Source organism: Homalodisca vitripennis, chromosome 1, assembly GCF_021130785.1.
Source record: "Homalodisca vitripennis isolate AUS2020 chromosome 1, UT_GWSS_2.1, whole genome shotgun sequence".
In the NCBI taxonomy this organism is placed as follows: Eukaryota; Metazoa; Arthropoda; class Insecta; order Hemiptera; family Cicadellidae; genus Homalodisca; species Homalodisca vitripennis.
In genome coordinates, this window is record NC_060207.1 from 214,504,373 (window position 1) to 214,525,715 (window position 21,343).

General features: G+C 30.7%; 1 protein-coding gene across 1 annotated transcript; it reads right to left on the bottom strand.

Moving 5' to 3' along the window:
* Positions 1–266: 266 nt before the first annotated feature.
* On the bottom strand, positions 267–10,847 carry LOC124354826 (gustatory receptor for sugar taste 64f-like). The gene is made up of 9 exons (XM_046805575.1): positions 10,748–10,847; positions 9,668–9,821; positions 8,305–8,426; positions 7,052–7,237; positions 5,033–5,307; positions 3,405–3,559; positions 2,591–2,756; positions 2,192–2,281; positions 267–465 (listed from the first exon to the last, which is right to left on the bottom strand). Exons 1-9 carry the CDS (start codon positions 10,845–10,847, stop codon positions 349–351), a joined length of 1,365 nt encoding a protein of 454 aa, XP_046661531.1. The 3' UTR covers positions 267–348.
* Between the last annotated feature and the right edge of the window lie 10,496 nt (positions 10,848–21,343).

Here is a 21,343-nt window from a genome sequence, read left to right on the forward strand (position 1 = left end):
AATGAGTTTGTTACAGAAGAGAAAGGTAACTTCTGTGTCTTTGTTCCATAAACAGACCAATCAAAATAAATGTATTTACCAAATGAAAACACTATTTTCAGGTATGTGTATTATATGTAAAAAAATACCTTGTCAAAATTCACATAGGAATTTCATTTATAAGAGTTGATTATTTTTAAAGTTCTTACAATCGTAGCCACTCTTATTGTTTTTGCTACGGTCGCAATTTAACAAAACAGAGATGGGTAAAGGCAATAATAAATAAGTACAATCATAAAAATGTTACATTATGTCCATACTTCGTACAATATCACTTTAATGTGATATTTTAACATATGTTCTGTTATTTTACTTTTGGCTTATAAGAACACAAATTTCTGATATGTTTAAAGGAGCAAAGTTAATCTCATTTGGTGGTCCAAACTGAAGCAGCACCACTTCGTATGTCGCTATTGTTCCTGCAACCTACAAAACATAAAAGTTTATTAATAGTTTTTTCAAATTAGTATATACATATTTTTATTCTTTTGTACTATATTATTAACTATAAAAACACAAAATTTCATTTCTTATTAGAACTAAATAATCCTTGCTTGCTAAAATTGTATTACTAAACAGTAAAATATTCTTAAGTTACGATATTTTTGTACATTTTCCAACGTTTACCAACATCCACCGTATTAGTTTTTTCCAAATAAATAAATAGATTTTTTATTAACATAGAAATATATTTGTGACATTTCATAACGCATTAATATGTCATTTATAAAAGTACGACAGAAATCACTTATAAATATAGCAATACAATAAATTTTACATAATTTCTTGTTAATGTTAAATTAATTTTATTGCTAGTTATTTTTGAGTTCATCCATATCATCGTCACATTCTTAATTTTAATTATCTCAATTGAAAGTGTAATGAGTTTATTTCCCTCACTCACATTTTGAAATTCATTAAAAAATATTAATAATAATTTTTTTAAATATTTTACCATCAAGCTTCTTTTCAAACAATATACTGATGAATGTTAAGAAGAAAAACAAGAGGGTTAAGAGTAACATCGTTGTTGGGAACTGTCACTTGTGTTGTCTGGCCCCTCATCCTTCTTCTCTATTTGACTCTGAGTAGACTTAATTCTGTGCACTGATCCAAAATTGATTTATCCTCCCTTAAAAATTGTCCTTAGACACTAAAATCTAACTTTTATGAGGCAAGACCCTTTTTAAATTCCCTTCTGATAAAATCTATGTGGTCAGGAATATACATTTAGGGCATACCCAACCCTTAATACTTTATCCGAACTTTACACCCGTAGACTTATAAAATTGTCAATTCTAATTTTAAAATGAGCCTTTCAGTGTTTAACCCAAACTTGACTGTTGAATATATACATTTTTGTATCAATCAATTTTTTAATTTATCAAAATTCTCAACATTTTCCACTTTATAAACTATAATAAATTTATTACAGCATCCAAATACAGCCGAAACGATAAAGTAATCACGTGAGTGAAGTTCGGGGGAAACACCATCTAGCTGGAACACCATCATTGAAACATTGATTTAATTCTGAATTTCTAAATTGACTTAATGGTTAAATTCTAAATTCTTACGTTTCAATATTGTAACAGAACCCAATAAATGTAATTTTTACTTTTTATATGTAAATCAATTTACTGTAATTAGCTATGAAAAATAAAATATAAATAAAATATACAATAATGATTGTAAAGAAAACAAAATGAGAGTATCTATTTATTTCTTTGGCTAAAGTTTTCCAGTATATAGTATCTAGTCTGTAGAAGTATATACAATAATTGATGTATTTTATAGATTATAAATTTAAATTAAAGATTTAACAATAACTCCAAACAGAATGTTGCAGTTCCCTTTGCTAACTTTAAACAATATAGTCTAAAATTCTTTTATATTCTTTTTAAACAATTATATCAATAGCAGTCATAAATGTACACTTTTTTCAATACCAAATCAACAAAACTTTCCTTGAACAGTAGAGTACAGCCTATTAATAAACCAGTAAAGTCTAATGGAATTTTATATCACTCAGAATTTCAAAATGTTTTAAAATTTAGGCCTAAGGTTACAATAAATTGTGATAAAAGCTTCTGGCTTAATTACAGATTAGTCAAAATCAAGTGTAATTTTATCTTATTGAGGAATATCTTACGGTAAGAATGAAGGAACGAGTGAGGGAAAAGAAGTTGTAGCCTGTGATCATGATCTCACTATGTATCACCTGCATTTGAAACCTGCCAACCTAAAACATAATCTAATATATAGCATGTGAATTTATCAAATTTGATTACAAATTTTTGTTTGCTCTTTACTACAACTCTACATAATTACATTCCATCAATAAGACCGTATTGTTAATAATAAAAGTTATCGGCAAATAATTAAGAACATATATTAAACACTTGAAAACTCAAATCTCAGTAACCTCAATAAATGTATAACATTAAATATGAGTAACCGGATATATCTGAAATATATATATGATAACTACGGATAATGTAAGTAAATAATTATATCAAGGCCCTTTAACCATAATAAGTTCACAACTAACCTCCCTATTGTAAGAGTCACTAGTGATCGAGAAGAGCAGAGGGAGGAGTTTCTTGCTCTCATTGTGAACTGCTGACGCCATCAATGCAGCTCCAAACGTCCTCACCAGAGTAAACAACAGAATGTACAGTGTCAGCCAGTTGGTCAGGCTGCCGCTCTTCTTAAAGCTGGAATGGACATTTTATGTTCTAGAAACACACCTTCAGAAAATATTATTTTCAAACCGTTGCCATAACAGAACTAATTAGGATGGCAAATGTAAACAATAAGTAAAAGAAGATTTGAACACAAACTTTATTCTTTCCACTTCACCTGACTGATACGTAATAAATAGGTAAATAAACCACTGGAGTTTGTGAAGACCCCGTGCTTTAGTATTTCACGTACTTTACCATCTACAACAATTTATAAAGCTTCTTCTTGATTCCATACCTAATGATCACTACAACGAGATGTGTTTGTCTACGTATTTGAACACCATCACACAAGCAACCACTTACTATGTAATTGGCATTGAAAGCTATCTACAGGTTTTACATACACTACCGTTTTCAGGTCAATCTAACAAGATGGTTAAAGAACTTCTACTGTACCGCAGTCCAGTCAGTACCGGATAAGATCTGTTACGTGACAGTCTCACAACGTGTAGTAATACGGTCACGTGATCAGTTACCTCTGTTCAAAAACAGTAAAGAGGGAACATACTTGTTCTATTTACGGTGAGAAGTGAGTATTAAGTTTAGAAAAAGTGGCTTTACTGTTTCTAAAGAGTCAGCTTGTCGATTCAGATATTGGTGTCGTCTGGAAACGCTTACCTGAGTGTCCTGAGAAGGAGATCGCAGATAATGTAAAGGTTTGATGCAAAACAGACCAGTGTCATCCAGGCGAGATGGTCGTCCAGTCGTCTTGTCAAACGAGACAACTGGTTGTATGTTTCTCTCATTTCAGTCCAGTAGGTGATTGGCATTCTCTAAAAATGTAAATTACTCGCATAAAATTTGTATTAATTTACAACATTCAGTTAGTCTGTAACTAACTTAGTACATTGAAGAAAGTATGACAATTATTATTTCATGTTTACTTCAGATGCTGTATCAAAATTTAATTTTCATTCTAGCTATCTCGAAGAATATATGTATTAACTATCGTAAGGAAACGAGATACCAAGTTGCAGATATAAAGTTTTGCCATTGAAATTAATACGAGTTTCCAAAGTTATGTTAGTGTGAAAATAAATGAAAAAAGAGACTAAAAGAAGGTTATTGGAGCTTTAGAAAGTACATTGAAGTAATAGATGGTAACGGACACGTAAAATAATGTTTTATGAAGTATAAGTTGTTCTTATACAGGTTCCTTATGGCTTGAGACGAAAGCTAGTTAAACTAGCACTAGAAGACCTTTCTAAACAACGACATGGATTTCTTCATAGGTAATAGATTTGTAATGAATTAAATAGAACAAGAATAATGGCAAAACCACTGTTAGGACATATAAAAAGAAAACTAGAAATTTTTTGAACATACACATTTATCATAGGTACGTAAGTTATCAAAGCAGAAGAGTAAAATTTAAGGATAGAAATTAAGAGTAAACTCTTTACCGTTGAAAAAAATGTAAAAATATGTAGACGAAGATAATGATAGTCGACAGCGGACTAAAAGAGGATATGAAAATATTGAGGGGATGAAGGGTGCTAAATCTCAATCAGAACCTTTGATTATTTAAACATGGAAGGTGGCGTTACTTCCTGTAGAACACTTTCATTGGTTCACAGGAGCTGATATTCACTACGCAAAATGAGTTTCATTTAATTATATAATAGGATTCATAGTTTTTTTATGAATTTTGTTATTTTAATTTATTCATGAACTTCTGTATTCTAATAGTTTTGCTCACTCTTTCTTCAAAATATGCCATGCGTATTCTACAGTAAACCGTACATACACTAAGAGTTAACATTGTAACTACTCAAATAATCACAATACACAAATAGTCTTTTGACGCAATTATCTTGCAATTGCAAAAATACAATTTTAATTACTGTAGTATAATATATTTTCCCATTGTATTAAGATTTTATGTAATAATCCTTATAAATAATAACTCAGCATTAGTCTGCAATATAGTTTCTGTTTTTAACACGTTAACTGTGATAGACACTCTAGTGCGTACTTGATGGTTATGAATACTCAACATCAATCAGTATAGACCAGCAGTGAAGGAGTTAATGTTATATTCATGTAATGTGATCAGTGGCAGAGCTCGCCTAAACATTGTAATGATAGCAGCACATTTGTAAAACCAGTTAGCTGCTAAGTGTAGAACAGAAGAACCGTTCTAACATTGGGTTTAATACAACATATTTTATAGATAAAACTAATAACATACTTAAGAATGTTGCCTGTGTTCTAAGATGGACAGTAAGTCTTCAACTACGACTGACCTTATCTTTTGCTTTGAACAGGTGTTCTTGTAACTGACGGAATCGCAGGTAGAGGCTGTACGTGAACACAATGATTGTCAGCTCGTCGTACACATGCATGAGACAGCGATGGATCAGAAACACCACAGATATAACAGTCTTGTAGAGGGAGAAGTCTGTCACTAAGAAGATGTAGTATTGCATCGCGTACACTGATAAGAGGAACAGTTCTGATAAATCTTCAGAGCACTGATGAAAAGACGGGAAGTTGCCTATTATGCGAGCCATTACTAACACTGAAAAACGATGAATCAATTAAACGTTATTTTAATTATTTACTTTGTCACAATGGTTCTTATGTGTAACAAAAATAATAGCTTACATTTGAGTTTGATGATATCCATATAATTACAACTAAGTAAAATATTTATTTTCCGTTTTAGTACTGCGCAAAATAACTGAATGTCAATGTTTACTCCATTTTACCTTTCTCTTAGTGAAGCGTCTGGAGCCTGGTGCTATCACAGCCTTGAGTCTTGAAATTGGAGTTATGTTCGCTTGAAGAGGTCTAAAGAATGTTCGCGACGAATGTGATCAAAGTGAACTTTTCACATCTTTACACGTCAGTGACTCCTAGACCATAAATATTGTGCAATCTAGGTGAAACCGTAGTTACGTTATGTATAGAAAACTGGACTGATCCACCGTGCTTAAATATTATGTCTAACTCATCCTAGAGCACTCAATTGTACATTTGATCAGGCAATGACGACACCTGTCTCCTAAATTACACTATGAAGTCTAGATGCCTCTGAAATCTAAAAATGTAAAAATTTAATTTCGGAGGTTTATCTTCACCACATTTTTTTAAATCCATTTAGACGAACATGAATCTAGATTCCAGGAGCCAAATCAGTGACAGGGTCACATTCTAGACGTTTCATTAAGAGGAAATTAAACTAGAACTAAACTCAACATTCACATTGAATTAACCTTTCTCACGATAGATCCGTTATGTAACAGTATGTGTAACTTAATTATTTCAATTAATAATGGTTTAATTTGGATAAGACATAATTTTATGGTGACCATTTTAATGCTTATACCTATATTACTTACAAGTTTTCGATTAGAAGTTCTATATCTTAGAATTGCTATATGCTAAGAAACATTTATATTTACTCCATTATCATTACACTGTTCTATAAACTCTTTATACACAATGTAATAACACAATACCAATGGTGAAAGTAAACTTAGTTACATTAATAACATATTTAAATAAGTTAATACAAACAGGATCAAAGGTCAAACCCTGGGGATACAGTGAAGCTCTCTAAAACCAAATCACACAGCTACAAGACAAGATGGGAGATAAACATGGTGTTAATATGTTTAAAGAATGTCGTATTTTACCACGTGAATTCAGAGCTAAAGAATGTCTCTCTAACATACTGTCTCACGATCAAGGCTTAAATGTTGGCTTCTGAAACACCAATTATGGCCGGGGAGGCTGATTATAAGGACAAGATTGGTCAGCGGTCACCCATCCAAGGAGCAACCACACTCGACCTTGCTTGATTCGGTTATTGTACTGTTTGGAAAGGTTCACGCTAGCTTCCCCATACCACACTGCATCCTCCTAGGAGGTCCATAAAGGCAACGGTGGGTTGATTATTTTCATACCCCACTTCATAATATTTAAGCAATAGAACCTGGTCAAGGTGATAATACATAAAACATAAATATAACAAATAATGAATTAAAAGCAAAAAAATGAACTTTCAATAGTGAAAATCATACAATTAGAGGTGCTATTGGAAGCTACACTCTACATTACCTGCTGATTTGTAAACAGTTGTTATTTCATGTTAAGAAAAAAAATGTACAGTTATTTTAAAATAGTTTATAAATGTTAATACCTTGTTACTCAGAATAAAACTCATTTATAAATGTATTTATTTCGCTGAAATAAACGTGTGTGAAATATTAACACATCTTTATCTTTTTAAATTGATGTGTCAATTGCTTTATACTTACAAACAGTTCCCAAGCCAAACATGAAAATAAAGAAGTAGATCTTTTTAGAAAGCCCAAGGATGGGATGAAAATGTTTCATTTGCCTTTCAGTCTTGCTCCATTCAATCATGAGTTTCGGCCAGGAGCGGGCTTGGCCAAGGAATATGATCATGTACACTATTGACATTGAGCCTCTCACAATATAATCTGAAACGTGATCATATTTCAATTGTAAGATAAGTATCTCTATCACACTTTCTGAACATTCTGAATTTTAGCTCTTTATATAAAATTCACAAGAATAGAATACGTTTCAAGGATTGGAACGCGTCTTTTTATTCAGGTATAAACATACTTAAATGCAATGATAAGCAAGTATAAAACAATGCAGTTTTTGTCCCGTATTTTGTACTGTTGTAAAATTCCTTGACGTTAGGGAATTGATAACCATTGGCCTATGCTTACTGAACAACCCTACCTAATAAGTGATCTTCTTTTTACTCCTGGCTTACGGGAATATATTGCAGTTCTTTAAACGTAGTATTTTATCCGTTTTGTTACTCATTACGATGGGAAATTTTAGAAATCCTGTCATTCTTTCTTGGCATTATCCTTTGTGACACTTTGAATCCAAATTGATCATATTGCATCTATACAACTGCTACAAATGTTCTGTATCAGCTTTATGGCAATGAAAGTTTTTAGGGTTTTTAGAGTCCAGTACAAAATTAGAGGTAATTCAACGTAGTATTTCCTAGAATTTCAATACTTTTTATTAAAACTACTCATATATGTTTAATTCCAGTCATTACATCGTGTACATGAATGTAAATACAACTAGTAAATTTATTCGGTTTATTAGTTCTTAGGATTTTAATAGTTGCTAATAAAACAATTTATTTTTATCTTTGTTTTTAGTAAAGAGCATTCATTTTTGAAAACCATCCACTCATGTGTAATAAGAAAAGTTTGCAAGGGGAATCACTCTTAATTATATTAGAGAACCCGTTGAAAATTATAGGGAATGCACGTGACCCTTAATATGCTATGCTAATATATGAAAATTTCCCCAAATGAAGACAAATTTATAGTATTAAGGGTTGTTTTTTCAATTCTCCAATGGAAAGAAGCCACAATTCTTAAACCATCATAACGTTTTCAACGTTTGGCAATAAATGGTTCACTAAATATATTGTAATAACGCTAAATCTATCACTATTATCACTATAAATATAAATAATAGTTAGCAAAGCATTATTCTTTACTAAAAATACCTAAACTTTTGAAGCCAAGTCCATGATACTTCAGAGAACCACTTATGTGCATTAGAGACATAATTGTTGTTATTGCAAGTATTATAAGGCTATATATAGTTCGTTTTGCTTTCCATGAGAACCTGCAACATAAATGAAAAAATCTTAAACACAAAAAAGAGGTTAACTTGTTTATCTAGCAATGCTTTAAACGTCGAGTACTAGAATATTTTTACATTCCTTGCAATGTTTCTGTTACTGGACATGTCACATAATTGATACTTATTAATTTCTCTGTAAAAAATAGGTAAACAATGGACTAACGACTGTCATGCAATGGTAGAATTAAATGCAACTTTCTTGTAGTGGTAGTTTGTTAAACTCCACCAAAAAATGATGCGACCAATGAGCAACGACATGAGATTTATGTTTAATAACAAATGGAGCAGCATCTTCAAACCTATAAGCTAAGGGAGTTAAAACTGATGACAAAACGTCCACATTACTGGAAATGGGGGAAATTTTGACTTTTGATTATGATCAGTTGAAAATCTCAGGCTTCACTGGCAACTTGTTTTCTTCAAAATGTTGATAGGCGGAAGCAAAAACGTCTCCAAAAGTTCTAAAATCTAAATTAATTTTATTCGTTATCAATATTTAAAGCAGGAATTGAGGAACGTTTTCCTAAACCTGAAAGACATATTTCCAGAAGCCATTTACTTTAAACTTTACGTCACTCTCAAAATCTTTAAAGCTGCGTTCAGCAGCAATCCATTTCTATGTAACCATTTTTCTCTGGCCTGAATGCACTTATAGCCGCATGTAACTTAAGTATCGCCTAAAATTTCAACTGACAGAAAGGTTTTAATTAGATAAAGTAGAAGTGTACTGAACACTACTTTTCCTCATAATTGTAATTTCAAGTTAAAAGTATCAGATGAAGGATCAAAAAGATGAAGTTTTCATTAGTAAAAATAATGGGTACTATTTAAAGTAAAAAAAACCCATCTATCATAAACGTAAATAAATGTTATTATGAAACATGCATTACATTTCTAAAACTCATATAATGCTCTAATACATACATACATATATATATATATATATATATATATATATATATATATATATATATATATATATATATATATATATATATATATAAAATATGCACAATATATAATTTGTTAGGAGATATTAATTACATCCGTTACTATAAAAAACACAAGAATAAAGAGGCATTTTTTATGGATACCTGAAATGAAATTCTTGTTTTTTATTTTGGGAATAAAAGAGTTTATTCAAAGTAAGACAACCTTTTTTATGTTAGTAAATTTAATTTCAGACTTTTATTTCTTAAATTAATAGTGTGCATTCTACTTACATCAGGTCTTTTGGATCTTCACTGAAAATTCCCCTTACAGGAATAAGCCCAAAGCATTGTCCTACAAATATGTATGGTCTGAGTACAACCTGCATCGTGTCTTTTCCAGAAATATATTTTGTTTTAGTAGGCTGCACATTCTCTCTCAAATTCCCTGAAAAAAAAAGAATGATTTGTTTTTTCTCCTTTTATCTATATATACTCAAGTAAACTCTTGGGCTGGTGCTTACAGGCTAAAATAAAATGTTCTTGTAACTTCTTGTTATATTACATTATATTAATAATAATAATATATAAATAATAAATAAATGGAATAAATCGTGGAAGATGATTCATGCCCCTGCATAGGCCTTGGCTTAATACTAACGAAGCCTATCCTCTGAGAGTTGGATAGTTGGATAAATTTATCTTTTATCTATCAGTCTGTTTGTAGGATTTGGGATAAACTTAATTTCCTTATGCATAATATAAAGTTACAATTACTCCTTTAGATGTCTGTTATTTTATCCTTGCCGAATTATGTCATTGGCATCGTGGTCTTTATAATATTTCCTTGTAAGTTTATTCAATTACTGCACTAAGTAGATACGAATGCATGTGGACAAACAATACCATTTTAATTCCAGTTAAAAATAATAATTGCCATTTGTTTATGTGTGCACAGACATTTTTAAAGAATCTGAACTAACGTGCTATTTTGTTTTCTAATTGGCTGATTGACGAACACTACTCCTCTAGGAATTGGAAAACCTTCATATCTGTCTGTCCTTTTCGTAAAGGCGCATTTCTATAAAAGCAATGTCGAGTGTTCGATGATAGCGAATCTCACTCTAGGATGGGATTTAGCTGGAATAAACGGACATTTCTAATTAGTCCTATGGGTAAACATGTTGCTATGAAAAAAAAAAAAAAAAAACAGAAAAAATAATAATTGTACAAACTGACTCCGGTCATTCGAAAGTTTAACACATGAAATCGTAATACTAGTAGCCTAATGAAATAACTTGTGGACTTGAGCAAAGCGTGTTACGTAACATGGATTTAGTATCTACGGTTGTAATTTAAACGATGAAACATTACCTTCATGAAGTAGACTGTATCCTCTTCTATGGCGAATGTCATTGTAAGGAGATACCCACAGATCTCTAATCGGCAGCTGAACATCTGGATGTGGTGTCATCTGAGGATATAGTCTTTTATGTCTTCAGAATAATTTCTTCAACTAACTGACAGAATTTGTTATTCTTCGCGGCAGACAATCTAAACATGTAATCGTTCATGCAATATCTGAGAATGCTCTATTGAAACCAGAATTGGGACTTTTATCATATAAATATATGTAACTTATTGTGTATTAGTATACTGTGTGTATATTGCTTATACTTTTGACCTTGTGATAGTATGGTTCAATGCTTGGATCTAGTTTCAAATACAGCTAGCGACCGGAGCATGTATATATATATATATATATACTATATATATATATATATATATATATAGTCTGTATATAGTCTGTAGATATTTTCCTGCTCACCTCGTTTATACATTCTCTCTTAGTGTTGAGTTAGAATAGAATAGAGTATTTTGTGTTTCGTAGCAGTTTCATGACAATTATCAACATGTACTTTTACAATTAAACATTGAGCTTTTCTACACACCTTATAGGAAATCAGGAATCTTATACATATCCTATAGGAACAAAACAAATTATAGTACACTTTTTTTGGTTTATACATCCCGCCAAAAACTCATATACAAAATAATAACATCTAAAAATATTCAAAAGTTTCTAAGAAATTACTTGATTCTCTAAGGCAATGCGTTATATAACTGTAAAATAGAATAAGAACAATCTTTTCTAGAAGATTCAATCTTTGAATAAGAAACACCACGTCACTATTGTGACTAGTGACGTAAGGATGGCGAGTGATGCAATTGTTTCAAATAACTGATGTATAGGCTTTAATAAAGACAATGCTTCATAGATGTAAATATCAGGGATGGATACAGAATAAGGTTGTCTGAGGAGAGGACTGAAATTTTCACGGAACCTGACCCCACATGATAAGAACAATTCTGTTTCGAACTTTAAAGCCTTTTGGTATTCAGATCTCTAAAAAAATAAATCATATTTAATTGAATTGTACACATAAGTGTAGTAAATATTTAGAATTATTTATTTGCTGGATACGTAAACTAAAGTTCCAAAGGTCTAAATAAGGAATGCCAGCCTAGAACATAGTTTTCATTTCTATCCAGCATTTCATCAAAGATAACTCCAAGAAGACGGAAAATCTGAAGATTATACTATAATCTTAAAAAAAGCTAATCACCATTACATGATTTAAATACCTCAACAATCGCTTTTTCCTAATAATGACATATGCAATATTAACCTACAATTTAAAATATTCTGTTAATATTTTATCATGTTGTAAATGTATTTAAATAATATGCAGGAAGTAATAAACATGTACCTGAACATTATTATCATATAGAGAATAACTTCTAACACTGTTTTCTACATATCGTATTAAATCCGTTTACATACAAATAATCAAAAATCATGGTTTTTTTCGAAAGAAGCTGAGGGTTTCCAAATTTGTTTAAACGAATTAGAAATTATTTAGATACCACTGCTGTAATATTAAAAAATGGGGGATTCAGGGTTTTTAAGGAGATTGTTTGTCTAAAAACTTTTCAAGACTTTATAAGAGTATTATTTTAAAATTCTGCAATAAAATCTACAACATTGTATGCCACAGAATTAAGTTTATGAGATAAAATCAGATTGTATGTAAACCATTTACGAGATTTAACTATCCTAACTTTTTACATTAGTGCATAATTTTCGAAGCAATTAGGTGAAAACCTTCGTCTTCACAGGGAAATGATTATGTTCTATTCATGTAAGACTAAAAGGGGCGTTTTTCTCTTTCATGCTGCCGTAGTAATTCATTAAATGTTGAGATTTCTAAAATAGTGTTATTTAGTTTCTTGGCTGTAGTGTAAAAGAGTAAAGTCGTGTAATGCCACTTATTTCAAAATATTGCAGAGCTTTCTTTCCAAACGAGAGCAACATAAAAGATTTTATAGGCAATAAAAGACATATTTAAATTTAACTAAGGATTATTATTTTGACTTTACTGTATAATATACACCACAACACAAGCCAAACGAATTTATATAAGAACTTATATTTTAATATTTTATATTTAATTCTTACAAGAGTAATATACTATGAAGCATACACATAAATAAATCGTTTCTTAAAGAAAGTGCCTTTGCTCCCTTCCTTTACTATATGGTGTACAGTATTATGAAGCCCTTATTTTTATTTAGTGTAGTTTAACTATTAAAAATCCACCACATTTCAGATTTTCAAACCCTATTTGTCTGTCTAAAAATTATAATTGTTTTATAAATACCAACTATAGAGATATAACACAACTAAACTTATGTACAGATAAAGGAACAATCTGTATTTACCTGCAAGCAAGAAACATTTAGAAGTAAAATAGTTTTAATTAAAACTAAAAGTAACTATTCGTAAAATAGATTTATATTCTATGCACATACTATTAGTATGTAGTGTTGTATGTATTTAGTAAGTATTATATGCACTATAAGTATGTAGTGTAGTATGCAGTGCAAGCGAAGTTCATACTCACCCCAAACTAACACAAATGCTTATAAAGAATTGTACTTAAAAACATATTTATATTGGACTTGAAACTACAAACAACACTACTACCTCGTCCTCCATTTCTCGACTGAACACAATGATAAGGTAAATGTTTGCTTCATGGGAAAAAACAAAGGCCAAAACATACTGTCGGTATTATCAGTTTATATCGTATTAGACATCTGTGAATACGATTCGCCATTTATATTGCTAGCCCGACATTCAACGACTATGATTAGCTTTCCAAACAGCTGACTACTCAAACATTTATAGTTTGTCAGATCGTGAGTATTTTGTTAATATGTTTCTCATTCCACTATTACTAACTTCTATATTTTATCGCAAATATCAACACATTTGTTTTTTACAACATGTACTGTATCCATTCACACAGTAACATATCTGCATTAAATTATTTTTGTTTGTATCATAAGTGAGAACATTGTTTAGAAAGCCTGCAAACTTTAGAATTAAAATCTTAACAATTTAGGTTATTAAGTCTCTATTTAAAAATCCATTACAAAGACTAAAGTAAATATAATATACGTTACGGTACATAATTTATAATTAACATCCTAACTATATCAGTTGTAAATTCAAATATTTAATTCCTTTTAGCCTGTTTTTATTTTTCTATATTTGTAATAATATTTTATTAATTTTACAGACTATGAGAAAAAACACACACGGATCGGTCCCAGCAGAGTGGCCTCGTAAATCCAAGTAATGTCTTACAGCAAGAAATGGTTCTGTTTGGTGAAGAGCACAAAAAAGATCTGCTTTGTATTGGCAGCCTAAGTTGATATGTTACGGTTACTGCGATGTTCACTGCTGTTCTTAAATAAACCATTCTCGATGACACCTTCTCGTATTTACAGTGTAGGAGCATTACACTAATATTAGTAAATCTTAAAAATATATACTTCTTTGTGCTAATGAAATTTGGTATCATCTTTGGCTGTTACTGCGTGACCATCCGGAACCAGACAAATTAGTACAAAAAAAGTACAATATTATGAATGTCAGACGTAACATTATTAAATTATGTGTGAAATTTACCATCACCATTTTCACTTGTCTTTAAGTTTGATTTCTTTCTTAATTACTCAAATTCTTAGCAAAATAAAATAATTCATCATCAAACAGGAAAAGATTACACTGTCAAAAGAGGGCATGATCTTCCTTATGATTGTGCATGTACAGTATATAGTAGTAGTTAGTGCATATATTCTGTCACTTCTCAGGCTGGCAGTTACCCGCGGCTTCACAATTATTTTCAGAGATCGAAGTAATATAATTTAAAGTATACTTTTCATAAAACTCTCAATTTTCCTATCTGGATCTTTCCTGCGAAGGCTGTTTAAATAAGAAGTGTTGTTACTATTAGGCTTACCCTAGATTATAAAAGTAAACAAATTAAAAATAGTGGTCATTTAATGAATGTAAATAATACATTAATAACGAATGTAATAAATTAACAGGCTCTTTAATTAATTAATTAAAGTCAAGCATATAATTAGAGAATCTGGAGAATTTTCATTTATGTCTGTATGAATATATGTCTATCTTTCTGCCCTATATAAAAAAACTAAATGATCTACAGACTTTACACTTTGCATGAAATTTCATTTATATATGGGCAATACTGACTTTGAAGACGATGTATGGCAAGCCATTTAATGTTGCTGAAAGTAATTTTGGTATTAATTTCTTATCTGTATGATTGTCTATTGCCCGCGGGACATCTCTAGAATTAAATCAGTTCTAGATTAGAAGTCTTGAATGTAACCTCAGTGAAGCCATTATATTACACATAGTATTGCATATTCCTATCTTTTATTATCGTGTAAAGTTATATTATATAAATAATATGTAACAAAATTACATAATTGCGAAAAAAAGATAACATTGTTACAGCATATATATGAAAACTATAACTGGAGAAAACATTTTTTTATCTAGGAAAAAATTCATTTACTTCTTGGCTGAGCTTTGATGAAGTTTAGAAAGTTTCATTTCTGACTGTCTGCTATCTGTTTGTCCATCCACACAATATCTTGAAAAGGGAATGACCGACTGACTTGTAAATTTGTAAAAAGCTTCATTTCTATATGAGCTACACTGAAATATTTTTTAACAATCCAAATACAATTGTATGACATATTAAAATGATATGTCAATACATGTACTTATAGGTTTAAAACTTTACATCAACAAATGTTACGAGACATGTGGTATCGCGTATTCCAAAATAATATGTATTCAAAGTAAATAACTTGAGTACTATGTATACATATGAGTGTGAGATATGTTTTTCTGTTTGTTATGGAAACCCTTAATTATAGGAGACAAACGAGTGAATCGTTTACAACCACATAAAATTAGATGTATATCAAACTACTCAATTCTTGTTGAGATTCCTAACAAAGATCTGGAACAAGGTGTGTACACTTTCCTTGAAAGAAAGCGAAACATGTAAGTTCTGTCACCAATCTGAAATTTTCTCGTTGCCATCATGATTACCGATAAGACCATTGTAAAAAACTGTTCGATGTTTAATATACCAATTAAATGTTGCCTTTATAAAAACTAAAGCTGCAAGCAACATTTTTAAATCTATAGTTTAGTTACTTTTCTAAATATCGTGTGGACAGATACACAGAGAGAAACTAAACTTTTCAGCCCCTCGAATGATAGGTTTCTCTAAAGTTCAGCCTATAAACTCAACATTGCATACATAAATTTATAAAATCATGTCTAGAGTATATTTTCGTTTTAACTCTCATGCATGCATTTTCACCAATATTAATTTCCATGACTTCATTCTAAGACAAAGTAGAAGTACGCCATGCCACGTGTCGTAACAGGCTTTGCTGAGGTTGCATGCAAGATTTATAATTTATAGCTTATTTCATAGGTAAAAATTAATTTACAATAGAACTTATTGTTGTACAAACGAAGTTTAATGAAAATTTAAAGTCTACAAATGAGTGCTTCTCTTCATATATTACCACATGAAACATCCAAATTCTCAATGTAATATAAAACTATTCGCTAAAACTCAGCAAAAACCCATTCAGTGACATGCAAAATCATCGTACTCAGGGTTTATCTTTGTTAAATTAAACTTCATGTAAATTACAAATCTATAGATAATTTTGTTTTCGAGATATCGTGCAGGCAGATAAACAGATAGACATAAATGATATTTTCAGTCCCTACGAGTGCTGGTTTCTTTAAGCTCAGCCAATAAAGATATACAATTCTAAAAAAATCTCATACATTTTTAGGCGATGAAAAATTTCGTCAAATTCTCTTAGAATTCGATATTTAGAAAATTCTATTTCTAACAAGGTCGCTAAATATTTACTTATGTGTATTAAATTTTTGTGACTACACACACGTGAAAATAAAACACTAATAAGGGATTTTCGCTTAAGGGAGTTATTGTTAATTTTTGCATTTCAAAAGTATTTCAAAAGCGTCAAAAATGAGTATTTAATATATTATATGTCTGCTGAATTTTAATTAGATATTTTCTTTAAAAGGTTGCAATAAACATTTCCGATATATGAGTAGATATATTCTGGCTATTCTCTTGTGACAAATCGGTGTATAGAGCGACGTAAAGTTGGCAGATAAATTCAGTGTTGCTTCCAATAAAGGGAATTGATAGGTCCAATATCGTCTGATGACACCTTGATGATACGTCATTAATCGTGTCCCTGGTTGGAGACACAGTATCAATGAAACCCTTGCTATTGTAGTACTACGCTTTATTATACCTCAGAATAAATCGGTAAGTGGTCAACCAAAATACAAACGAGTATATACCATAGGATTATTATTTGTGCTGAAATATTCTTTAATTTTTCCCTGTATAAAACTCTATAAAACTATTGCTAGTTATTGTTCTAACTAAAACTACTACTTCAAAACTACAAATACCAAATCATTATCTGTGTAAATTAAAATTTATCTAATAGATAAAAATATTTAACACTTTACTTAGCATGTATTCACATAACACATCCTAACTGTGACTAAAGTGTCAAAAGCATGATTACTTTATTAAGAAAAACTAAAATCCCAAAACTAAATATTTGGAGTTTTTAACCGTTTGTTGTTATATCAAAATGTTTTGACTTTAACAGGTCAATTACCACCTTTTAATTTTTGTTTACTTCAATGTGTATTCAATTTTCGGCACTTGAAGAAGAGGGTGTATATCTTACTTCGAAACGCACTGTTCTACTTTTGTATCGTATACGATGGCAAGAGGTTTCAGTTCTGTTGTCCTGTCATGACGTTAAAATCACGATTGTTAAATTCATATACTGTAATCAATCTAATAGAATTGTTTAACCTAATTTTAATTTCATGGTTCTTTAACTCTCCTTTTTTAAGTGGGTACACCATTCCCTCCCGAATACAATGTTCAAGTCTGCCGATATTGTGTATTTCCAAGTTCACACCACTTTACACAGAGAATAGTACAACAGCAATCAGGTCAACAGTTCTCTCTGGCCACCATGCGGTATAATTGTTCTATAAGGGTTCTCAGCTGATTTTCCAAATACCAATGACTTTGCATAAGTAATTGAATTAATTTGATTCTATGAAGGGAAACAAACCTAAACAATAATCTAACATACAATACATTTACTGAATATTTTTCCACAGTAATTGAAACCTTTTACATACTTTTGAATAGATTTTCATGAATAATTTTATCTTTGCGAACGTACTAAAATTTGAACAGGTTTTTTTATATAATCAGTTTCCATTAATATTACATCTCAATAGCGTGTAAATCAGCATAATGTATAAAATATTAGTGGATATGATTTGCTTTTTTCCTTGGATACATTTGTTATTATGTTTAACGATTGATTGTTCACAAATTATAACGATTCAGACCTAAAATTAAAACAATATTAGGGAAGCGAAATAGTCTCTTAAGTTTTAACTAATTGATGTGAAGGAAATTCATTTGCGATCAAGACTTAATAGAATTTCTTTTTTGAATTTAAATAAACGTATATTTTTAGAATATCTTTGATACTGAAGTGCTTTGGTTGTTTTATTTCTATTAAATACAAATATAACATAGAAACACGATTTGTTATACTTTCAAAGATTTACACTATATGCTTGTGAGTTTTAACAAGACTGTAACTGAATATTGATAATATTAAAGACGCTACAATTGAATACTTTTCATATAGTGTTGCATTTGTATCCCGGTTTGTTATTTAAGAATAAGCTTAACTTCTTGCAATTGGCAAATAAAATATTTAATTAATATACAAGTGTAGGAAAATTGAATTAATCGCTTAAACTGACACTGACACTGCCTGTAAATATAACAGTTTTACAAGTAAAAGCTCTTTGCGGTACATTTGAAAGCGTGGGTGCGAATCAAACATACAACTCCCGGCGTAAGGCAATTTAGGTTAATGATTGAAAGATCGTTGAAGAGTAAAAATATCTTTATTTCTAACAGTTTCATTAGGACCCGTGGAAGGAAATCAGTTCACCAAAAGTATTCTAGGGTGACATTGAACATTAATTTCCCATTTTGGAAGTTTCTCCTTGTAGATTATAATGTATTAATATTCAATCACAATTGAATTAATACAGTGTACAGGGTATAAGCCTGCTATAAAAGGGCCGCTGTCTGTAAAGTAGGAAAGCTTGAATTACTCGTAACTTTGTACTTAGAACTCGTTTTGTTGTTATTAGCATGTTTGAGACTCGATTATAAAATAAATTTAAATGTCAAAAACTCGGTTGTCTCCATTTATGTTAATAGTTTAATGAGAACTCTAATTTCTTTAAGTACTTCTAGTTTTAGAACTATTTTTGTTAGTATTTGAAAAGTAAAAACCTATAAAAATAAAATAGGCCTTACTGAGCCACATTTTTAATTTCAGTCAAGTTTGAAATACGAGAATGCATGATGTTACCAGAACAGAGACAAGTTGTGACATTTCAAACGCTTGGGACTTGAGACAGATCACGGTGAGTTGTTGGGGTGGAAAACTTGCCACTTGGTCTTGTTGTTGACACCACATCACTTCCACTTGTCGCCTTATCGTCCTTCCTGATGTCATATATAGGCTCTACAATCGAATAAGCTTTCGATCTCTAAGTAAATTTAACTTTAGTAATGAGCAGTAAAGTACATTATGTTAATTCGTAACTATATTTAGGTTTTTATTCACTTAGAAAAGAAATTGAAAAAAAAAACTGATTCACTTGATCCTTAAAAAAGCCTTTGCTATTAATTTAGGAGTTACAAGAAGAGTTAGCGGGATTCATCTTATGGCACCTTGGAAGGAAGGGAGACCAGCTCTGTCCCGTCCTCTCCGATCAAAGCGGACAGCAACCCCCAATGCCCAGGCTACACTAAGGAAAGACATACATAGGCTTAGCCAGGTATAAGTGATATTTAGGTTTTTACTGTAAATTTTACTGGGCGGTACAAACCATTTAGAAGTGAACCATCCTGGGGATTATATTCCTGTAGTTTATAGAATTATGTCCGCCAAAGATAACGTGTTATAATATTGTTATTGTCTAGGGAATCACAAACTTTTGAACTGCCGGACTCAGTAGTAAAAGAAAACATCAATTTTCTTACCTTATATAGAAGAGTTTATATATTGGAATAAATATAGTAAATAGTCAATGTACTATTTATTACAGTTCACTTTGTCTAAAAGTGAAACTGCTTTATTATATGCATAGAAAACAATATAATTATAGATACACATTGTAGTTTGTTTCATGAATAATATAATAAAGCATTTTATAAATATTATTTGATGTTTCATGAGGTATTTAAGTAAATAATAATTAATAAAATTATACTATATCAGTTTAAGCAAAGGTAAAACTGATTTAGTACGGAACTAGTCGATTCCTATTGACTGAGCTCGTCGACAAAGCCTGAAACAAGGTTGGGCATCTCTTGAAAGAAAGTAAAGGAAATCAAGTTCTGCTTCTATAGACCCTTAGGCTACTGTCAGTAACGGTTCACAGTCAAAGTCAGCATAACAAATGCCCAGAGACAGACAAACACAGAGAACTCTCTCAGGTCTGGCGAATTATCTGGATGTCCATCCTTCCAATAAACCAATTTGATTACTTTCCTCAAAGGCAGTAACCTCTTAGATGTTGAACAATGTATAGTTAATTTTCGAATTCCCTTTTCTGATTGCAATAAGCTGTACTCTCAGAGAAAATTTTAGTTCTGGTATTAATTTAAATCATTTACCTGATAAAATGTGTGACATGCTAAATTTTAAAATCATCAGAGCACCGAAAAAACGAACACTCATATGATGTTTAATTTGGCACTTTCAGCTTTTTTCTATAAAACACGTAACTAGGTTCACCGAGTAAATTAACAAAACAACTAAGATAATGTCAGACGCAAGTGGTTTTTTTTACGTTATTAAGGTAAACCACTTTATCTACTTATATAATAAAATATTAGAACTAATATCCAAATACAAATTATTGTAGGGCATGGCTTCAATTTCGTATTTATTACAAATGGTGATATTATTAGATTTTGTTGTAAAGTTGCCTTGTCAATTTAAAAAGTATTAGGTATGTTTCATTCCAAACGGATTCTAAATGAAATCCAATCCGATTTGCGACCTTGGTTGTGCATTGAGCTACAAGACGTGGACAAACGGTGGCGTGTGATTTCGAGTAAGTAGGTATTTTAATTTAAAAGTCTTTATATAAAAAGAAATCAAAATTGCTAAATTAAATTTTTGCACTGCTTGATTTTTGTTTTCCTTCACGAAATTTTCGAAACGCTAAACTGTAACCAAACACAACAGATCAGTTAAGAGAATTTTATTAAAAATGTCAAAAATGTTCTAAATCTCATTTGGGGACTTTTCATGTCCATAGTAATTATTTCTCTGTAACTTTTACAATGCATTCTTAAGTTGTGTCAAAGAGTTGCTCGA

Excerpts from the sequence above, each read along its gene's own strand:
- LOC124354826 (XM_046805575.1), bottom strand. The coding sequence starts at position 10,847 with ATGACACCACATCCAGATGTTCAGCTGCCGATTAGAGATCTGTGGGTA. Across the intron at positions 3,560-5,032 it reads TGTTCAAAGCAAAAGATAAG|AGAATGCCAATCACCTACTG; the intron begins GTCAGTCGTAGT and ends TTACATTTTTAG. Across the intron at positions 2,757-3,404 it reads CTCCTTCTCAGGACACTCAG|CTTTAAGAAGAGCGGCAGCC; the intron begins GTAAGCGTTTCC and ends TGTCCATTCCAG.